At 41.2% G+C, this 22,434-nt stretch overlaps 2 protein-coding genes across 3 annotated transcripts in view; one reads left to right on the forward strand and one right to left on the reverse strand.

Annotated features, from left to right (window-relative positions):
- The window catches only part of INSYN2B (inhibitory synaptic factor family member 2B), a 135,807-nt gene extending 117,497 nt beyond the window's left edge, over window positions 1–18,310 (reverse strand). The window contains exon 1 of the mRNA XM_006115763.5: window positions 18,130–18,310. The gene's annotated coding sequence lies outside the window, so the exon portion shown is untranslated. The remainder of the gene's footprint in view (window positions 1–18,129) is intronic.
- DOCK2 (dedicator of cytokinesis 2) overlaps window positions 1–22,434 on the forward strand; it is a 499,444-nt gene that overhangs the window by 333,578 nt on the left and 143,432 nt on the right. For both annotated transcript variants that reach the window (XM_075900153.2, XM_075900154.2), the window contains one exon: window positions 20,505–20,603. In XM_075900153.2, the coding sequence (XP_075756268.2) occupies window positions 20,505–20,603 (99 nt within the window). The remainder of the gene's footprint in view (window positions 1–20,504; window positions 20,604–22,434) is intronic.

Here is a 22,434-nt window from a genome sequence, read left to right on the forward strand (position 1 = left end):
ATCACAGTAATTCCTTTTTACCTTAACATCTATTAATCTATTAACTTCCCCAGCAGCTAAGGAAGTCTTCTGTTTTTCATAGCTTTAAATTAGTAGGAAGCCTGGAATAGAGGCTGCTTAATAAAAACACATTAAATGGAGCACACTCCCTGACTTAGACCAAAATTTGGCCTCTCTCATGCACAAGAAACCCACTGCAGTCACTTTTCATAGCTATTCCACGTTACCAGTGAAGCTTTGGGGGCTTGGTTAGATCCTGAATTCATATTTGCTACTGTTTTTATAGAGGGAGGGTGAGAATTTATCCTTTTCTACTCTGTGAAACTACGCACTAAATCTGTTGATTTCCAGATGTCTGTCGGAACGGATCTTGCACTTGAGAGTCCCAGGATGTCTACACAGCTCTCTAAATTAGCCTCCTGTCTGAGAGGCAGCACAAACGTCTCAGAATGTTTGTTTGTGTTACAGGGCTGGATATCTAGTTAGGCACGGTAGGCATGTGCCTGGGGCACCTAAAAGTGAAATGTGGTTTAAAAGATAAAAGGTGATAGCATACAGCTCACTAGTGGGTGGCTGGGATACTGTCAACAGTTCAAGGGAGCCGACAGCCACGCCAGGCTCGTGGGACGGGGCTTTGGGTGGATGGAGCTAGTCAGCCATCCCTTAGCATCACTCAGGCTGTGTCTAGACTACATGCCTCTGTTGTCAGAGGCATGTAGATTAGACACATAGGCAAAGTCAAATGAAGCCACGATTTAAATGATCGCGGCTTCATTTAAATTTACATGGCTGCCGCGCTGAGCGGACAAACAGCTGATCAGCTGTTTGTCCACTCAGCGCGCTATTCTGGACGCTCCCCTGCCGACATCAAAGCCCTTTGTCGGCAGCCCCGGTAAACCTCATCCCACGAGGAATAACGGGGCTGCCGACAAAGGGCTTTGATGTCGGCAGGGGAGCGTCCAGACTAGCGCGCTGAGTGGACAAACAGCTGATCAGCTGTTTGTCGGCTCAGCGCGGCAACCATGTAAATTTAAATGAAGCCGCGATCATTTAAATCGTGGCTTCATTTGACTTTGCCAAAACAACAAATCTACATGGCTCCGTCGATGGAGCCATGTAGTTTAGACATACCCTCAGAGTCACTCAGAGCCACACCTCCCCCCAGCTCTTAGAGTCGCCCAATGTGTGGGGTGGAGGAGGATGATCATGCAAGCCTGCCCATTTGGTGGGGGAACTGTGAGATGCAGATGGGCAGGGAAGCTTCCTGAAGGTACTGGAAGTGTCCAAACCTCTCCCCAGTTGTGGCCACCCTGTGCCGGACAGGGAGAGGAAGGAGTGTGGCTGACGTCCCATTCACTTGCACCGAGGGAGCTGGAGTGCAGTTGCATTGTAGGCAGGACAGAGGACACCTGGGGACTGCTCACCACAGGGAGAGGGACAGTGCCCACACTCTTGTGCCCCATTGGGCGGGTAGGCAGTGTTCTGGGCCAGGCTCGGAGCTCCGGGTGTAGTAGGGGGTGTGCTGTGTTCCAAGCGAGGCTGTGTTTATAGATTTTTTTGTTTCCCTTTTTACAAAAAACTTGAAGGTCAACTTGAGAGGGGGGAAGGATGCTGGGGATGTTGTGTTGTGGGGCACATAAATTGTAACCCTCCCTCTGGCCCCACCATCATTCCCTTGGAGGCCGCAGACAGCAGATGGATTATTGCAGCTTAAACACACACTAACTCTGGGGCAGGTTTTTGTTTCAAAATCGCCCCTTCAGTTGCATTTGAGTGGAGCTTGGAACCTCCTGCTTTTGGCTTGCTACTCTGACCCCCTATCTCCCCACAGTTTTCTCCCTTCTATGCTCTGAATTGGGAAGTAGCATTTGCCTTGGATGCTTCCAATGGGGTTTTCTTGTCAGAATTACGCTGAATTTTGTTATTAATAGATTCACTGAGGAGAAGTTAAGTGAGGACTTTGTATTCGGTCATACTGGATCTGTGCTAACTTTGGTAAGTGAAAGTCTGAAATGTCTCTCTATACAGCAGCCACACTGATAAGCTACATAGATTATAGACTTTTTCGGAGCATGCCATAGAACTTCAGATCCTCATCGGGCATGGAAGAGATGGGGCTAGAGGAACCAGCCCTGAGTACCGCCTGGAGCACACTGCTTCAGCCTTCATGAAGTCCTCAGAACTCCCTGGAGCATGGTGCAAGGGTTGTAACCTAGGGCAGGAAGGAATTTGATTTGGGACAGAGTATTGGGGTGCCAGATCTGGGATGGGGGCAGAGGTGTATTGAGTGGCGGCTGGGGGGCAGAGAGTAGGGTAAGGAAGGTCAGGCTCTGGCCAGAAGACTTATCAGCCACCAGCCTACCTGCCTGCAGAGCTAAATGCTTGCAGAGCTTAAAAAGTTTCTCAGCCAGGTAGTACAGCCATGTGCTTGTGTGAATAACTCAGCCAGAGGGGAGGGGCTGTGGTGCTTCATGTGCTGCCTGCTATTCAAACAGACAGCTCCCACTGGCCAGGTTCTGGCCAGAAATCAGCCAATGGGATTGTGCTGGGGGTGGGGCAGTTCCTGAAGCCTTCCCCCACTCTGGGATCACAGAGGAAAAACTTTTCTGATAGGTGTGTGGGACTGTGGAGCAAGCAGGAGAGCCTGCCTGGGGATCCCTACGGCATCCGCAGGCCGGATCCGATGTCTTGGAAGGCTGGAGCTATTTTGCCCAGGCCTGATATAGAGTAAGGTGGATTTATTTGGCATCTTGGTCCTCTGTGGGGGCTGTGCTTCTATGTACTGTCAAGTCCCTATCACAGAGCCCTCCCAAAGCTGAGCTATTTCAGCATCTGTTTTCCTCTGCATGCTGGCTGATACCCCAACTTTATGTCTTTCCTGGGAGTAACAAGAGCGTCTGGCCCATCAGCACAGAGTGGTGGGGTACCCCAGTGTGCTCAGTGGTATGATCAGCACACTGGGTGACTGACCCAAGGGGATCTGTGTAACTGACTTTGACAAATCTCATCTGGATTTCAAAGGACAGTCTGTGATTTTTTCATTACATCTCTCTTGACAGACAGTCTAGCAGAGTCTGTCATCAAATAATATCCAATGAAAAAGTGATGGGCACCACAATGGCTGGGGGGTGACAATTAAAATAGCAGAGGATCCAACAGCAGAGAAATCCTTCTGAAAAATGGCTCTTTGTCATGGCCCTCTCTTTGTTTCTATTATAAACAGAAGTCATAAAGTACATGGTCTGACATGTTTACATTGCTTCCAGTCAAGAAGATTTTGCACTAATACACGTAAAAAAAAATTACACAGGCAGAAACTAGAGTTTTGTCAGGCAGATGGACTTTGAGTGATCGCCTGCCAAATTACTGTTCAGCAATAGAACAAAAGAACATAAAAAGTGTCGTTCAGAATCACACCTATGGCTTGGCTCATCCCCTCTGACAGTGGCCAGTGCCAGATGTTTTAGAGTGAGTTGCAAGAAACTTTCATAGAATCATAGAACACTAGGACTGGAAGGGACCTCATGAGGTCATCGAGTCCAGTCCCCTGCCCCCATGGCAGGACCAAATACTGGTTAGACCATCCCTAAGAGACATTTATCGAACCTACTCTTAAATATCTAAAGAGATGGGGATTCCACAACCTCTCTGGGCAATTTATTCCAGTGTTTAACTACCCTGACAGTTAGGAATTTTTTCCTAATGTCCATCCTAAACCTCCCTTGCTGCAGTTTAAGCCCATTGCTTCTTGTTCTATCCTCAGAGGCCAAGATGAACAAGTTTTCTCCCTTCTCCTTATGACACCCTTTTAGATACCTGAAAACGGCTATCATGTCCCCCCTCGATCTTCTCTTTTCTAAACTAAACAAACCCAATTCTTTAAGCCTTCCCTCATAGGTCATGTTCTTTAGACCTTTAATCATTCTTGTTGCTCTTCTCTGGACCCTCTCCAATTTCTCCACATCTTTCTTGAAATGCGGTGCCCAGAACTGGACACAATACTCCAACTGAGGACTAACCAGCGCAGAGTAGAGCGGAAGAATGACTTCTTGTGTCTTGCTCACAACACACCTGTTAATGCATCCCTGAATCATGTTTGCATTTTTTGCAACAGCATCACACTGTTGACTCATACAGGCAGTCCCCAGGTTACATGGATCCGACTTACATCGGATCCCTACTTACAAACGGGGTGAGGCAACCCCGTACTTGCTGCTTCCCCCCAGCACACCAGGGAGACACGGTGTGGCTTTTCTCAGCAGACATGTCAGCTTGAGAATAAAGGACTGAGGGAAGTGAGGTGTGGGAGAATAAAACTGAGCTCTGGAGAAATGTTTGGCTAGAGTTTCCCCTACAATATGTACCAGTTCCGACTTACATACAAATTCAACTTAAGAACAAACCTACAGTCCCTATCTTGTATGTAACCCGGGGACTGCCTGTATTCAGATTGTGGTCCACTATAACCCCTAGATCCCTTTCTGCCGTAATACAATAGCGTATTTTTGAAATACGCTTTGAAATACAGTATCTTTGAAATACAATAGTGGGCTCACCATCCATATTTCATCCAAATCCATAACTGTTAGGGAGTGGTTTAAAACTTGAAGTATAAGACCTTGTCCAAAACTCTTTTTTTTTTAGTGTTAACTAATATAACTCTGGGCATGCTAGTTACCCATATAAATGCCCAATCCTTATTTGAAGCTTGATAAATGCTTGGGCTCAGCAACATCTTTGGCAGTGAGCTCCACACTCTGGGTATGTCTCGACTGCATCCCTCTGTCAGCAGAGGGATGCAGATTAGGCAGGTCGAATTTGCAAATGAAGAGGGGATTTAAATATCCCGTGCCTAACTTGCATAAAAATGGCTGCCATTTTTGCCGACTCTGCCACTTTTTGCCGACAAAGTACTATCTAGAGAGGGATCTGTCAAGAAAGAAAGCTCCCTTATGTTCCCTTATTCCTCCTGCAAGGAGGTTTACAGGATCTGTCGAAAAAGGCTTTCTTTCTTGACAGATCCCCCTCGAGACTGCCACTTTTTTGCCACGTTTTGCCAACAAAGTGCTGAGTCAGCAAAAAAGGTGGCCGTTTTTATGCAAATTAGGCACAGGATATTTGAATCCCTGCTTCATTTGCAATGTCGACCTGCCTAATCTGCATCCCTCTGCCGACAGAGGGATGCAGTCTAGACATACCCTCTGAGTGCACATTTTGTGTGTGTGTGTGCGTATGTGTGTGTGTGTGTGTCAGTCTGGAATTTTCTACTTTTCCGTTTAAATGATTGTGCTCTTGTTCTCATGTCAGGTTGGAGGAAGGTTACTAGCGGAGTTCCTCAGGGATCAGTTTTGGGGCCAATTTTATTTAATCTTTTTATTGCTGATCTTGGCACCAAAAGTGGAAGTGTCCTAATAAAATTTGCAGATGACACAAAGTTGGGAGCTATTGCCAATTCGGAAAAGGATCGGGATATCATACAGGAAGATCTGGATGATCTTGTAAATTGGAGTGATAGCAATAGGATGAAATTTAATAGTGAGAAGTGTAAGGTTATGCATTTAGGGATTAATAACAAGCATTTTAGTTATAAGCTGGGGACACATCAGTTGGAAGTAACGGAGGAGGAGAAGGACCTCGGAGTCCTGGTTGATTATAGAATGACTATGAGCTGCCATTGTGACATGGCCGTGAAAAAGGCTAATACGATCTTGGGATGTATTAGGCGAGGTATTTCCAGTAGGGATAAGGAGGTGTTAGTGCCATTATACAAGGCATTAGTGAGACCCCATTTGGAATACTGTGTGCAGTTCTGGTCTCCCATGTTTAAGAAGGATGAATTCAAATTGGAACAGGTACAAAGAAGGGCCACTAGGATGATCCAAGGAATGGAAAACCTGTCTTATGAAAGGAGACTCAAGGAGCTTGGCTTGTTTACTTTAACCAAAAGAAGGCTGAGGGGGGACATGATTGCACTTTTTAAATATATTAGAGGGATAAATACCAGGGAGGGAGAGGAATTATTTAAGTTTAATACCAATGTGGACACAAGAACAAATGGATATAAGCTGGCTAGTAGGAAGTTTAGATTTGAGATTAGACGAAGGTTTCTAACCATTAGAGGAGTGAAGTTCTGGAACGGCCTTCCAAGGGAAGTAGTGGGGGCAAAAGATCTATCTGGTTTCAAGATTAAACTAGATGGGTTTATGAAGGGGATGGTTTGGTGAGATAACAGGATCTTGGTATCTAGTTGACCATTCATTATCAGTGGGAAATAGGTCAATGGAGAGATGATAGGAGTTACTATAGAGAACTTTCTGGGTGTCTGGCTGATGAGCCTTGCCCACATGCTCAGGGTTTAGCTGATCGCCATATTTGGGGCTGGGAAGGAATTTTCCTCCGGGGTAGATTGGCAGAGGCCCTGGAGGTTTTTCGCCTTCCTCTGTAGCATGGGGTACAGATCACAGCTAGAGGATCTCTGCATCTTGGGGTCTTCAAAGTATTTGAAGGCTTCAATATCTGAGATATAGGTGAGAGGATTATTCTAGGAGGGGTGGGTGAGATTTTGTGGCCTGCACTGTGCAGGGGGTCGGACTAGATGATCATAATGGTCCCTTCTGACCTTGGAGTCTATGAGTCTATGTCATGAGACAGAGAGAAGAGACATTCCTGATCTATCATCTTTAGACCATTCATCACTTTGTATAATTTTATCCATATTCCTCTTGTTCATAAGATAAATAATTTCCAAGCTTTCAATCTCTCTTCAAGTTTTCTCATGCCTTTGTCTATTCTCCTCCTCCTCCACTGAACACACTCCATTACTTCAGTACCTATTTTTTTGAGATGAGGTGATCAATATTGTGTACAATATTCCAGATAAGGGTGAGTCATTGATTTTTTTAATGCATTATGGTATTTCCCATTTTATTTTTTATCCTATTTCTTGTGCATCTTATCTAACTAAGGATATAATGCTCTGAAGTTGATGTTATAGTAGCTGAGTGTATTATCATTTATCTCTAAATTTTCACGTCAGCTTTTGTATGCTCTCTACAAAGACATGTGTACTATTTCTTCCAATGCACACAAATAAAATATGATTTGATGAAATGCAAATAATTTGAGTTAATAAATGGTAAACTGGGTGAATTCTATGGTTGTTGTAAAACAGGAAGTCAAGCTGGATAACTTAGTAGTTCCTTCTGGCTTTAAAATCTGTATCTTAAGGGTTGAGTTTGCATTTGCTTGCACCATGTAACCATGACTCATGCCTGTCATTCAGGAGCATGGTGCCCCAGGTGCTCACAAAGGTTTTTAGTTGCTGTCTGAGACAAAATGCCCTAATCTATGGCATAGCGAGGAGACACATATCTGAGGGCTGAGATGAGGATGCAATCATTCACATAGTGGTTCTCGCTCGTGTTGTGTGTCAAGCCTCCCTAATTGTGTGTGTGTGTGTGTGTGTGTGTGTGGAGGGAGTGGGGGGGGAGAGGATTGTTGTTTATGTGTATGAATAATATGAGAATAAGAGAAGACACTGATTAATTAGATGACTGGAGCTCATCAGGTTTTCTTTAGGAGTATCAAGTTGTGCTAATACTAAAGGGTTGTGCTCTGATAATGTCACTATACATGTGTACTGATATGGACAGTATGCTACTAACGGCCTAACCCAGAGGTTCTCAAATTGTGGGTCAGGACCCAAAAGTGTGTCATGTCTCCATTTTTATGAGGTCACCAAGATTGCCCTAGACTTGCTGGGGCTTGAGGCTGAAGCCAGAGCTCCACTGCCTTCAGCCAACACCAAAGCCTGAGGGATTCAGCCCTGGGCGATGGGGCTCAGGTACAGGCCTCCTGGCTAGGCCTGAAACCTTTGGGTTTTGGCTTTGAGCCCCTACTCTGCCAGGACATTAGGGCTCAGGATTTGGCTTTGGCTGCCCCACTAGGGCAGTGGGAATTCGGTGTTCTCAGGCTTCCATCCTCCCTCCAAGAGTCTTGTGGTACCTTTTTTTGGTCAGAAAAGGGTTGCAGTGCCTAAAGTAGCAAGTGCTGCTAGTGCCACTCCTCCTCGCCCACTGAATAACTCCCAATATCTTGAGTGGAAGCAACTTGTATCACGAGTGGGAATCCAGTGGTTTCTTTGGCAGTTCTCTCTGCATAGCACATGCTGGAACCAGGTGCCCTATTGCTCAGCATCATAAATGAAGTAAAAAACCTTTTATTTGCTATTAAAATTGGATTCTGGCCCTTCCACAAATGTTCTGTAAGATCATTTATATGGTAAGAGCATTCCGTTACATCACAGTGGAGCTGCAAAGCAGCCCAGCTCATTGCTTTTAATTGAAATGTCTGCATAATGCTCTTGCAAAATCCAGACAGTTTTCAGAAGGATAGAAGCAAAGGGTGTCCTGCCAAATGTTGTGCTTAATATGTCCTCTTAAGTAGAATCCAGTTCTTTATTTCAGACAATAATCATTATTTCTGTTAATTTTCTTGGATAAAATATTGATTTTCCACAGTCAAATGCAGTTATTACTTAAAATCAATTTCTCTGCTTCTAAAAGATAGCCTCCAAAGCGAATAAAAAAAAATTATCACTATCAACTGAGAGCTGGAAATCATCTGTAAAATACATGAGTGGCTGAGCAGAGCTGGTGGCATTGCAGGTTATCAATGTGATAGAGCTAAGAAAAAGGTATGCTATTGCTCAGTGATATATGCAAGGCAAGAGGCAAGTCTTACAGTCTTAAAACCCATCAGTCAGCATTGAAAAGGAAGGACAGCTCTAGCTTAGCAACGACATAAATTAAAATAAAACAATTGTAATCTAACCAAGCCCATATATTTGCTGCTGCTGGGATATTGAAAAGAAAATTACCTTTCATAGCTAGACACAAGTTCAAGGATAATTCTTTTTAAGGGACACTGAGAGATTAAAGTTAAATATTGTTCCTTTGTTATTCCCTGGCACTGTCAAATCTTAATGTGAACACAAGCCCCCTGAATTATTCTGGTTTAAATCTAGAGAGAGAATCAGGATGTGTTGGTAAAACTTATAAGTGCGATGATTGGCTTGCATTGAATTTAGAATTCTGTAATAAGAGGTTGCTAATTTTTGTGGAATATGTGATGAAAACAATGTCAGTCCCAAGGTACACCGTAGTCTTCCTAGTTCTATAGAGCAGGCTGCATTGCATATGCATTACAAAAATAAAATAACATAAAAATTATTTGACATAAATATTTCACTTGGCATCTTCACATAATGAGAAGTTCAATAAACGTATTTCCTTAGAGGGTGAGTTAATTGTTTTACAGAATAGACTTAATATAGTTTTAAAAATCTCTGCGATTAAATATGTAATTACATTACTGCATACATATAATTAGTGGCTTTTATCATCTACAAAAAGTATATTTACTGTCTTAATCATAACCTAATATCTCAGCTGTCTGATGTGAGAGAGAAATATGTGGATATGCATACTGTGCAATACTGTTTGGTATAATAAAGATAAATGAAATAACCCTATAAAGATGTATTAGCAGATATGTATATAAAATACCATAAAATAATTTTTATTGTCAATTTTTTACTGTGCCATCACTGGCTATGCTAGTGTATTCCTCAATATTGCCTATCAAATCTGAAAAAGCGAGTAGCCCTTTGGCACCTTAGAGATTAACAAAAATATATATAGTATCATGAGCTTTTGTGGATCAGACCCACTTCATCAGATGACTTGGAGTGGAAATAATAGAATCCAAGATACAAAGGGGCTGCATCCCCAGTTTGCTATGCTCATCAGCCCTCCTCTCTCTGGGGGTAGGCAGCCCAGGCTCTCCCCCCAGCTGTCGGGGAAGACCAGGCCAAGGTGTAGCAGACCTGGCCTGCCCTTTCCATCCCAGCCACCAGGCCGTGCCAGCCCCAGACCTAGCCCCCTTACCTCATCCACAGCCCTGCCAGCCTCAGCTCTCCCCCCGGACATTGGGCTGGCTGTTTGCCAAGCCCCATGTTCTCTCCCTGGCTGCTGGAGGTGAGGGGGGCTGGCTACCAGCAGGAAAGGGAGTCCAGGTCAAGGGCTTGCCAGGCCCTGCACTCTTCCCCCCAGCCACCGGAGGGGAGGGAGGCTGGGATGAGCTCTCTCCATCCAGCTTCTCGGGGGTGGAGGGTGGGCGAGCCAAAGCCTCACCAAGCCCTGTGCTCTTCCTGCCCTCAGCTGCCAGGAAAATTGTCTGAGGAAATTGGCATTGTAGCGTGTTAACCAGTTCATGTCTTTATTCAAGCCCAGGGTAACAGTGTCATATTTGCAGATGAAATTCCTTGGTAGAAGAGTGGCTACCTTTAGTCTAATAGGCCTTGGAACCCAGGAACCTACCCCTGAAACAAACCCCATTGCCAAATCCGTCCACATATCTATACAAGAGACACCATCACAGGACCTAGCCACATAAGCCACAGCATAAGGGGCTCATACACCTGCACATCCTCCACTGTGATCTATGCCACAAAGTGCCTGCAATGCCTCTCTGCCATGTACATTGGCCAGACCAGAGAGTCTTTGGGCCAAAGGATAAATGGACACAAATCAGCCATCAGGAGCTGTAACACACATAAACCCACAGGGGAACATTTTACCCTACCTGGTCATTCAATCGTGGATTTAAAGTAGCCATTCTTCTACATCATTCTCCTGTCTGATAACTTAAGTATTGCTGCATTCAACTCTCTAAAAGTCATAGGCTCGTCATAACATGAAAATGGCTTGCAAGTTACTTGTCCCTAGGTGTGTGGTTTTTTTGTTTTGTTTTGTGGTGTTGGTGTCAAGCACAGTATTTTATGGTTGCTCTTTTGTTATAGCTAAACCTAATATTTTAGGGTCTTGATTAATGGTTATCATGTCTAAAAATAAGAGTATATTGCTATCTGGTTCAGTATGATTATCTATGTCCTCTGCTTACTCCTTACTCTCTTCTAAGTTTTAAAATGGATTTTCTTGCTTAGGGGAAAAGGGTGGGAAGGTGGGAGCCAATAAAATGTATCCCTTCCTTTTGGAAACCAACCAACCCTCCCCCCCCCTCATGCACCTCTCACAATGAACTCAAATAAAACCAACCAACCAACCAAATGCCAATATAGGACCAAATAACTGGAAAGGCTTTGTAAATAATGATAAACAAAACCAAGTTCTTATTCGGTCCTTATCCATAGATCTCAAAATGCTTTACAAAGGAGTTCAATATCAGTGTCAAGCATTGTCATGGTTTTTTGTTCCTGTGAAATAAATGGCACGCGCCTACTCCACAATGGCTCATCGGTGTCTGAACATCTGTTCAGTTCTGAACTGTGACAGTGCCTCTGCATTGGAAAAATTGATGTTCTTCCACAACAATGCAGCTATACTAGTGTTCTTGTAAATGGGGTTTAGGCATTTTGTCAGGAAAACCTACAGGCTGAGTGAAGCCAGATCTACACTAGACCCAGAAGGTTGGGTTAAGATACGCAACTCCAGATATGTAAAAAACATAGCTGGAGTCGACATACCTTAAGCTGAGCTTGGCATTGTCTTTACAGTGGAAGGCTGAAGGCGGCAAATGCGCCGGTTAGCTTCCCTTAGGCACTGATCCGAGCTGCTCTCAGCATTCAATTTAGCAGGCCTTAACTAGACCAGCTGAACTGAATGCCAGAAGATAGATCTCTGTCACGGCAAATGGAGACGTGGCTTGAGTTATGCAGGTTTTCATGGCAGGTCAGTAAAAAAATCTGGGCTCCTGGGCACAATTGCAGTTGTAGCATGAAATGCTATTGCTTTTAGTGTAGAAGGATTTTGGTAGAATCCTTTGAGGTTACCATAAACTAAAAAAAACCAAAACCCTATGATAAATGTGTCTGAAGTTTTGTATTACTGAGTCCAGAATTTTCAGAAGTGTAATATATGCTGACCCACATTTTTTTGCATGAAAATTAAAGGCAAAGGGTAATTTTTCAAAGTTGTTCAGTTTTCACTGAATGTAACGGGAGAAATTTCAATAAAGCCCTGTGCACAGCGTTGGCAATTCACGGGTAGATTTATATTAAGTCTATCAATGTGGGTGCACTTCAGGGTTTTAATTTGATTTTTCCTGCTGTTGTCTGCAGTCAGAGTAGCTGAAAGAGAATAAAAATGATTAAAGGGTGATTAACTTCTTGGTATGCAGGAGTTGGTTTTGTTTGGGGTTTAGTTTTTAAATAAATAAAGCAGCCGTTTATGACATTTGGCCTTCATGATAGATGGAAAGCTATTGTATAGGACTATAGAAAGATAAAAGATGCTTCCTCAAGCTTGTTTATGTAATCACAGCTTTATTTCTGTGTATTTCAGAAGGAAAACAAAAACTAGACTGCTGCATGATTCAACATGTACATGATTCAACTGTACATGATTCAACTAGGTGCTGCTGTGGACATCTTTTAACTTTACAGATGTTTCCTTTTGTAGCAGATTCTAAGACAACGTGTTGTTTCCTTTCAGCTCCTACTGTTGTCTATTGCTCTTCATTCCAGATCATACCTACTGCTACGTCTCTCCCTTTCTAGTTCCCAGACCAGCTCCCAAGTCAACCTCTTTCCCTGAAAGAGACTGGTTTAACTTCACCAGAGGCAAATGACTTAATTTGTACTAAACTAAACTAGAAGTGGAAGCATTTACAATAGCTTCTTTGTACAGCTGTGTTAGACTTCTGGACTGTGTCTAGACTGGTAAGTTTTTCCGCAAAAGCAGCTGCTTCTGCGGAAAAACTTGCCAGCTGTCTACACTGGTCGCTTGAATTTCTGCAAGAACACTGACGATCTCATGTAAGATTTATCAGTGCTTCTTGCGGAAATACTATGCTTCTCCCGTTCGGGCAAAAGTCCTTTTGCGCAAAAGCTTTGGTGCAAAAGTGCCAGTGCAGACAGCTCAGATTTGTTTTGCGCAAAAAAACCCTGATCGCGAAAATGGCAATCGGGGCTTTTTTGCGCAAAAGTGCGTCTAGATTGGCACGGACGCTTTTCCGCAAAAAGTGCTTTTGCGGAAAAGCATCCGTGCCAATGTAGATGCTCTTTTCCACAAATGCTTTTAATGGAAAACTTTTTCGTTAAAAGCATTTGCGGAAAATCATGCCAGTCTAGACGTAGCCCTGTAGTTTCTGCAGAATATTAACCTGCAGTTGTCTTTAATCTGGAGGGGAATGTAACAGATTAGCAACCCTTGAAGAGAGAGGCGCTTATAATGTTTTTAGTTAGCCAGGTCCTTGCTAGCCCAACTGGGCCTTAACTGGTCAGGCTAGGCTCAGGGAGGAATGGGTAAGACGAATCACTGCTACAAACAAGAAGCTTATGGAAATAAGCTCCGGGTGTACTCAGGAAAATGTGGAGATTTGGAACGGATGGGTGCCTAGATGGGAAGTTGCGTCAGATAGCTAAAGCAGCCTGGAAGAAGGCATGAAAGCAGGTGTGGGAGAAGATGGTGATTGTGGTGGAGTGGATAGTGAGGTGTGGTAATACATGAGAGCAGGCAGGACTGCACAAATCCTTGAAGGTGAAGATGAAAGCTTTAAGTTGATACAGCTGATGAGAGGAAGCCAATGGAGGGTTTTGAAGCACAAGGCAGATGTGGTCCAGGGAGTAGGTCACAGATGTGGGCAAATACAGGCTCACGGGCTGGATCCAGTTCCGCGGGGTTAGCTGCTGGCAGGCCACCACTGCTGTTTTTACCTCTACAAGTATGGGTGATTTCAGCTCCCATTGGTCATGGGTCACATATTCCTGGCCAATAGGAGCTGTGGGAAGGGGCGAGGCCCAAGACACCATTTCCTGCAGCTGCCATTGGCTGGGAACAGAGATCCATGGCCAACGGGAGCTGCAATCACCTGTACTTGAAGAAAGGCAGGTAAATATAGCGGCGGTGGCCTGCTAGGGGCTGTCCCTGGCACACTACTGACCCTTTATTGCCCACAAATTGCATGTTATATGTGTGCAGGTATATGTATCTTCTAAGATAAACATGTCTAAACATGTTCTCTACAAGGTAATGGAACAGATTGCAAAACACAGAAGAATCCGTGAAAGCAATAGTGTAAATGGGGACAAAATCTGAACGCAGAAATACTTCCTGTTAAATTTTATCCTGGGAAATGGTGGGCAGAGAGAATGATTCTAGTTCTGAACATGGACCACAAAAATAAGATAATAAAGAATTCCACTTCTTTGGGACAAGAAGTGCTCTCAATGTTGGTTCAAATCCCCATAGATGATAATAAGAGGAAGGCTAGTAGCATGGCTTAATACTTAATTGTGTTTTGGGGAAATACTATGCTACCTTTGTATCTGCATTAGCTTTAAAGGAATAGTTTTGAGAAAGCCTTAATTATGTAACCTTTAATAGACATTTAAATTTGAGAGCGAGAGACTGCTTTTATTCCCATATCATTTATGTTGTAAAATTGCTTGCATTACATTTTCCCATTAATTAATTAATCCAACATTTAGGTAATTATCCTCTGATGTTCAACTAAACTCTAGGCTATACTAAATTTTACCTACTATCTAATGTAAACAGCGGAACAAGAATATAGCAGACTTGGATGTTTGTAATCAGAAACTTAAAGCTATCATTAAGATGTGCAAACAGAATACCAAGGTTTGGATTTGTCATCTATAAAAAGTAAGAAGACCGGTCCAATGAACTAAAAGACATCAAACATAAATGTAAAAATTGAATTTGAAATCTAGGGTAACAGAGGATGGATCAGCTCCATTGTAAACCAAAAATAACAACAACAAGCCCCAACAAAAATATTCAATATTCTCCAGTTGTGAGAAATGTATGTGGGAAGGGTCTGGTTTGAAATTCCAAACACCCTGTACCCCTTTGATAAGCACAGCAGGTTGGTACATAACAGCCTATTACAATTTTTATATTTTTGGACCAGGTTTTTACACTTGGGCACATAATGTGGAGGAGATCACATGGTTTGCAAGTAAATTATATTCCTTTGAGAAGACACATGGCATATCTGGTTCACCGCTTCAGATTCAATTTATACTTTTTTTCAGCCCAAACACTGCTGTTCAAGGTTTCTCATAACCTGATAAAGAGTGTTGTGTTACCATCTCTTTCAATATAGACATGCACCGGTGTTCTGGGGGAACATTGTTTTCCTGAAGCACTTGTAAGCATTACTGTGTATGCCAAAAAGCCCTGAACTACCCTGTCACTCTCCATGGCAGCACAGTGCATTCTATAGCTTTTGTTTACTATAATTGTCACATTGTGTCTCTGCTCCTGATTCTGGTGTTTGTTCACTCATTTCGTGCATACGATGTCTCCAGAAGCTCCTTCTGTGTTGCATTGTTACAACATAGAAATTGCGAATATGTCTGTATTTTGAATGTTGTGAGCCGTATTCAGATTATAAACACTGCTCTCGTGTGTATTAATGATGGGACTTATGCGTGTATAATATCTGATTCCCAGAAAGTTCGAAGCACTTTCCAGACTTCGCAAACTGTGTGTCATATTTACACCAGTTTTGCATTCCACTACATTGATTTCAGTAGAGTTAATGTATGCCGGAATTGTATTGTGAAAATTATACCTACACACATGCGTGCACGCATGTGGGCACGCACACACACATAAATACACACAGACACACACACAAATTTTGCCGTTATGTCTTGGGACATCAGATAAATCTGTTGACTTTACTGTTAACTGTTTGTACTCTTTGTTCTACTCTTGAAATAAATGTAATAGCTAAACACTTTAAATAGTCTGCTAATGCCATGTCTTTAACTATTGCCTTTTAAAAGTCTTAGACCTTTAATATTTAAATTTTATTTCATTTGCTTTTTGTTGGCATGTTTGTGGGTATCACACATTGAAACTGTGGCCATGCATTGTGACACAGAAGGATGACTGTTTAGTTGGCAACATAAACCAAATACCTTCCAACCTCATTCCATGCGCACACGTCTCAGCACGTAAAAAATACCCACAAAATAACGACATGTATGTTTAATGTATACTAGATTAATATTGAAGGATAGTTTCATTCCTTACTAGTTGCTATTTTTTTCTCTCATGTATTTGTTTTATTCAGACTTATGTTTCTTGTGCATTATTTGAAGTTACTACGGCAACCTCTCACCATCTGGCATGGTTCAAGCATGCTGGGAGTTGGGCTGCTAGGTGCTCACGTTTGTCATCTTTCTCCTAGGACCTTAGCACTTTCTGAATGGCTCTTTTCCCATCAGTGCAGCTTGTGATTATTGACTATAGTGGGAATGAGGCAAATAAACAGGTTACCTCTCCAAGACTTACAAAGCCACTTTTGATTTCCTGATTGACTATCTCATTACTGCATATGTTTATTATTTAAACTAAATCTGTAAATAGTATTTGTTCTTTTTAGCTTGCAGTAAGGCTGGAAGACATACTGTGCAGTTCTTTGAAGTTTGATGGTTCATAGTGTTGTGGGTTTTTAAAATTTATTTATTTATGTATTTATTTTTTACTGTTAGGGAGAAGTAAGTGTTTCCTGGAAGAGTGGATTTCCTCATCTGTATCTCATTGTCCTTTGACACCCTACTGATGCTTTCTGTTCTTCCTAATGATAGAAGCACAGTACTCTAGCAGCTACCTAATTATTTTTTTCATACTGATCTATTCCATTTTTTGAAATGCTATCAATTATTTGGTTAATGAATACTGCTTTGTGAGGAACTCATGTTGTCAATCCACTGGGAAGCTCTTTCCGTGCATGGAGCCAGTAAATTAATGTACACGATTTGTTGCATCTTTTGATAATAACATATTCTAAGCAGAAATCTTCCTGTTAATGTTAATTTAAATATTTCTTCCTCGGTCAAGTGTTCGCTGTGATTACAACTATTTTTACACATGTTTGACCTAGTTTCAATCATGCATCTCTGCTGTGATCCATTAAATACATCTCAACAAGGCTAAGCACAGCTGAAATGACTTGTCAAGTGGATTTGAATAACTTCATCTTCCCTGCAACTTTAAAAATGTACATATAAATATTCAGTTCCCTGCATACCGTACTTACTGAAAAAAGAACTTCCACATCATCACACTCGAGTAGCATGTTTGCACGAGGGTTCTGATTCCAAATTTCTTACCCCAATTATAAACATGAATTTAAGACTGATGGTTTAAATGTGACATTTACTGCATTGTGAAATAGGTAATGGTTCTGAATTCTTGTATTATAAAATCCTTAGGCAATGTAGATGAATTTAGATGAATACACATATTTTTGCTAACAGATTTGTGAAGTATATATAAGTTCTAACAGTATGGGAATAGTGACGCTGGGAATGCCTGAATACTTATGAAATGAGAGGCTATACCTTAAAGACTGTTCAGTCTTAACAGGATATTGGGAAGAGCAGGGAGTAGGGGTTGGATTTTTGACACAAACCTGCTTTACTGGCACCTTGCATTTCATCTATCAATCAGTCACACTGCTGTGGAAGTTGACAGGTTTGCTGCCAGAAATTGCCTAGCCAAATTGTGATATTTGTTGGTAGCAGAACTGCTTTCATTAACTAACGTATGTCATCTGTTAATTTCCACAGACAAGTTAGTAAACACATGCACTCATGCTAGACTGTAATACTAGATACTGCTAGACAGCTTATAAAAGTTGGTTGCAACAAATAAATTAACATTCTTAAAGTCATTTGGGCTGAACAGCATGATAGTACATCTACTAGTGTCTAGTACAGAATGCTTATCTCAGCAAATGGTTACTTCAAATGAGTGGAAGAAAACACGTTCTGTATCATCTCTTAAAGCTCCTACGAGGAGAAAAAGACAACACATGCTTACTTCTGTCATATTCTGTTATTTGCATTAGCAATTATTTCTTTCAAAATTAAAATCAAGAAACTGCAAAACATTAGCAGTCTCACCACTGCACCCACTGCAGCTTGCTATTTCTGGCAGTTGTGGATTTTAGTTCACCAAAAAAAAAAGAAGGATTAATTTGAGCAATACCTATAAAAGTAAACTGTTGTAGGACAGAAACCCAGCATTTCCTGAGAAGAGCATCAATAACCAAAACCATACAAATCCTTACCTGAAAGCTTTGGGATTACCCGCAGAAAATGTACTGTATCTTCTTAGTCTTACATAGTAGTCAACATTCTGGCTAGCACTAATGTTACTCCCAAAGAAGATATAATAAGTCCTTTATATTGGAATTTTCACTGTTTATAAGCAAGAACTGTACTGGGTCTGCTCACGTAGGAATAAATAAAAAAGCAGTACAAACTGAACAGCAGCTACCATATGAAAGTAAAAGACCTCTAGTGGCCATAACCTGAAGTTAAAAAAGGCTTCCCTTTTTGTGCAGTAAGTACTATAGTAGACAAAATGGTTGGGTGGGATAAATTGCAGCTGATACTTTACAATAATGTGTGATCTTGTTGAATTTATCATAGTAACAAAGTATAAAGTCAGTCTGAGTTAAAAGAGAAATCTGATTTCACCAAACCAGTAAAAATTAGAAATGCTTCTGGTTGAAAAGATAGGGACTCACTTGGATCACTTGTAAACTGATCAAATGCAAGGGTTTGAGTCAATCTGTCAAGGTACGTCTACACAGCAGGGCTAAAGTTGAACTAAGCTATATAACTTCAGCTACGTCAATTGTGTAGCTTAAGTCAAAATAGCTTAACTTGACATTAGGTGCTGTCTACACAGCAGGAAGTCGAAGGAAGAACACACTTCCTTCAACTTCCCTTACTCCTCATGCAATGAGGGTTATAGGAGTTGGAGTAAGAAGTCCTTCAGCTTGACATTATTTTAAAATAAAGGCTTGTCGTGTAGACATGCTCTTTGTTATTTCAGAATAATGTCAGTTATGCCAAAATAACACTGCTGTGTAGATGTACCCTCAGAGAATACAATAGACTTCCGATAATCCGGAACCTATGGGATTTATGTGGTGCCAGATTATCAAATATGCCAGGCTATCAGGAGGTACTATAAGCAGGTTATATATATACTGTATACATTATATACTGTATATAAAGTGTTCTTAACCCTTTTTATTGTACATACTATATACAGTATACTGTAATGTTTTAGTTTTTTTAAGCCTTTTTTACCCTTTTTGCTCAGTTCAGCTGCTACCGCTGTTACCTTGTGACTCATTTTTTGCCGAAGCTCACTCACTAGACCCATCCCATTTTGATGCCGGACTATCAGGAATGCCGGACTATTGGATGCCGGACTATTGGAGTTTTACTGTAGTTACTTTCTAGACTTGTGTCTATGTCATATTTTTTTTCATTTTTAGGGTGTGTCTAAACTTCACTCAAAGCTCGAAATAAGCTATGCAATTTGAGCTACGCAAATTGTGTAGATTATTTTGAGTCTGTTTTAGCTGATTTCAAAATTTGATGCTGTCTACGTAGCACTTATTTAGAAATAAATCGCTATTCCGAAATGTCCCTTACTCTTTGCGGAATGAGGTTTACAGGGAAGTCAGAATAGTGAGCCTGTTATAACGGGTGCGTTCAAAAGACGTGGAATAGCTATTTAAGTATACCTCTGGAATCCAGAAATTGCGCTGCGGTGTAAACGTAGCCTTAGAGAAATCCAGTGATTATTTTGAGTTAGTTCTTTGTTAAAAAAATTATTGTAATTTTTACAAGATAAAAAAGTATCAATGGAAGAGATATTGTCTTCCTCAAAGAGAAACTGCAGTCTTTTAGCCTCACCCCTATATCCTGAAGGTTTGGCAAAGGAGAAGCACTTCTGAAATTGAGACCTAAGATTATAAATAATTTTACATTTTATTTCAATTCTGTTTTAAAATTCAGAAGAATATAATATTTATAGGAAAATTTTACAGAATTTAATAAGGTACGTGTACATATTTGATAGGGTTCAACAGACATTACTTGAAAAAATCTAAAAAATGTAAGAAAATAATATCCTCTCTTTTTTTGGATGTTTTTATTCTTCCTGTAGAATTCTGTCATAGGGATATAATTAAGTTGTTTTAGGAATATTCAAAAGAATCTTACAGAAAGTTTTCATTTTCTATGATTTTGTATGTGGTTCACAATTCCTAAAAAGATTGTCATATTCTACAGAATTTCTCTGTAACAAAGTCATGTGCTGTAGCAAGCTGGAATGCTGCCTCTCTTACATGGTGTTCTCTTGTGGGTGATATCACTTTTTGAACAATGAAAGTTGTTTTGAGTGTCATCCTAAGTATTGCCAGTTGTAGGTTCCTGTTAAGAACATTTCACAATGTATATACAGTGAGAAGCACCTTTTATCTTCTGAAAATTCATGTTCTTGGGCAGGCACAGGATATTTGTTTTTGTTTGTTTGGTTTGGTTTTTTTTGTTTTTGGTGATTTGGCATTGCAAAATCTTCTAAATCTACACTTGAGATATGCATTTATTTACTGTTTTTTCTCTTTCTTTTCATTTTTAGAGTCATTTTGTGGCATGCATGACAGCAATCTTAAACCAAATGGACGACCAACATTACTCCTTTTACATTGAAACCTTTCAGACAAGTTCAGAGCTAGTGGTAAGTACAAAGTATTCACATTTAAAGCTGGAAAATAGACACATGACCTTCAAATATTTCATATTCTGCACTGGATTACTCCATACATTTGGTTCTAGCAGACACTCCTATTTAAGAAGAACAGATGGCTTTGCCAAATACAAGACATGGTTTCTAAATATGGAGTATCACCAACCTGCAGATACACATTTGTGTGATAGATCTCTTGCCCCATCGTCCCTGGAAGTTTTGTTTTGAGTGCTACAGAGTGCTTGCATGATGCCATATCCATGTGAAACTTGAAAAGTTATAGGTGTTGCTGCTCTGGGTAGATGATTCCCTTGCCATCTTTGTCTTCCCTACATGTAGAGGAGATCAGTTAAGGGTACGTCTACACTACAGAGAAGATCGAAGCTAGCGCTGTCGATCTTTCAGGGTTTGAATTAGCGGGTTTAGTGGAGACATGCTAATTCATACTGAAAGGGGTCCTCCAGTTGATGCTGATAAACCTGCTTCCATAAGGAGTAAGGGAAGTGGAAGAGAGGGTTCTCCCTTTGACTTCCTGCAGTGTGGACAGTGCCAAAAGTCAAGCTAAGGTCCTTCAACTTCAGCTCCGCAATTAATGTAGCTGAAGTTGTGAACCTTAATTCGACCGTATCCTGTAGCATAGACATATCCTTAGAGAATTTGTTAGGAGAAAACTCTGCTATCTACTGTACTACTCTTCAACCACTCTTATCCAAAGTGTCTCCAAAGTGCCTGAATTAATATGCTCTCTACTCTGCATTTTGTCTTTTCATTGTTTGATAGCTTATTTTTACTCTACAGTTCAGTTTAGTGATCCTTTAACTTTTAGTTCTAGCCTACTCCTTCAATTTTACAGATCTTGTGTCCACTTTTCTTTCTCTCCTTTCTCTCCATTAACAGCTCCATTGTTGTTCTGATTTGCATGATACCATTCCTTCAATGATTACAGAAGTTCTCTGACCACACACCTTTTCTTGACCTCCCAGCTCTTCAAACACCCCTTGCACCCAAAGGGAGGTGTGGACAGTGGTGCACCTTTTGGATAAGACCAGTTTTTTTGCCAGATGAAAGCTCCTCTAGGAAAATTCTTAAATTGCCTAATGCAGCTGTTTTTCAGACCCATGCGCTGTCTGAGAATTCAAATGGTGCAGACAATGACAGATCCAAGCCCAGCTAGTTTTCCTTTTTGCAATTTTCCAAATGAGTCAGGCTAGCTGGCAATATGGGGATATTTTGTTGCATTATTGTCTAGGCACTTTGGGCATATACTTAGCAATTTTACCAGTCTATATAGTGCAGCAATCTACTTGTCAAGTCAACAGAAAAGTATTGTCAAAAATGATGTTGTCATGTTTGGGTTTTTTTCTGCCTTTTTTAAATACACTGACTTGTGAACACTTAATTTTTTCTCAGCCCCATACAAGTAATTTCCTGGCAATGGAGATCATAAGGATTTGTTTCCATGTTACACTGTTCGGAGACATTGTTCATTTGGTTACCCTTAACAAAATCTGACTCTGAAGAGCCCAATTGTCTGCTGAGTGCCACTTATGTGGTATCAGTGCAGGCTGACAGAGCTTTGAGTGATTGGCCTCAAGTGACTGCCTTTGAAAGCTTCCTATGGAAATCTTTGGGGTAAATTTCCATATGTGTAAACACTTAATGATAGAATAATTGTGTTAATGAATATCTTCCAATAATGGCTGTGCCTTTGGCAAGTGTTCTTTAGAAAAGATGAGTGGGTTTTGTTTTTTGTACGAATGTTTTTATGTGCGTGTATTTATTACTTAATATGAATAATTTCTGTGTAGAACTGGCACACTCT

The sequence above is a fragment of the Pelodiscus sinensis genome, chromosome 16, assembly GCF_052426305.1.
Source record: "Pelodiscus sinensis isolate ZL-2025 chromosome 16, ASM5242630v1, whole genome shotgun sequence".
Lineage (NCBI taxonomy): Eukaryota > Metazoa > Chordata > Testudines > Trionychidae > Pelodiscus > Pelodiscus sinensis.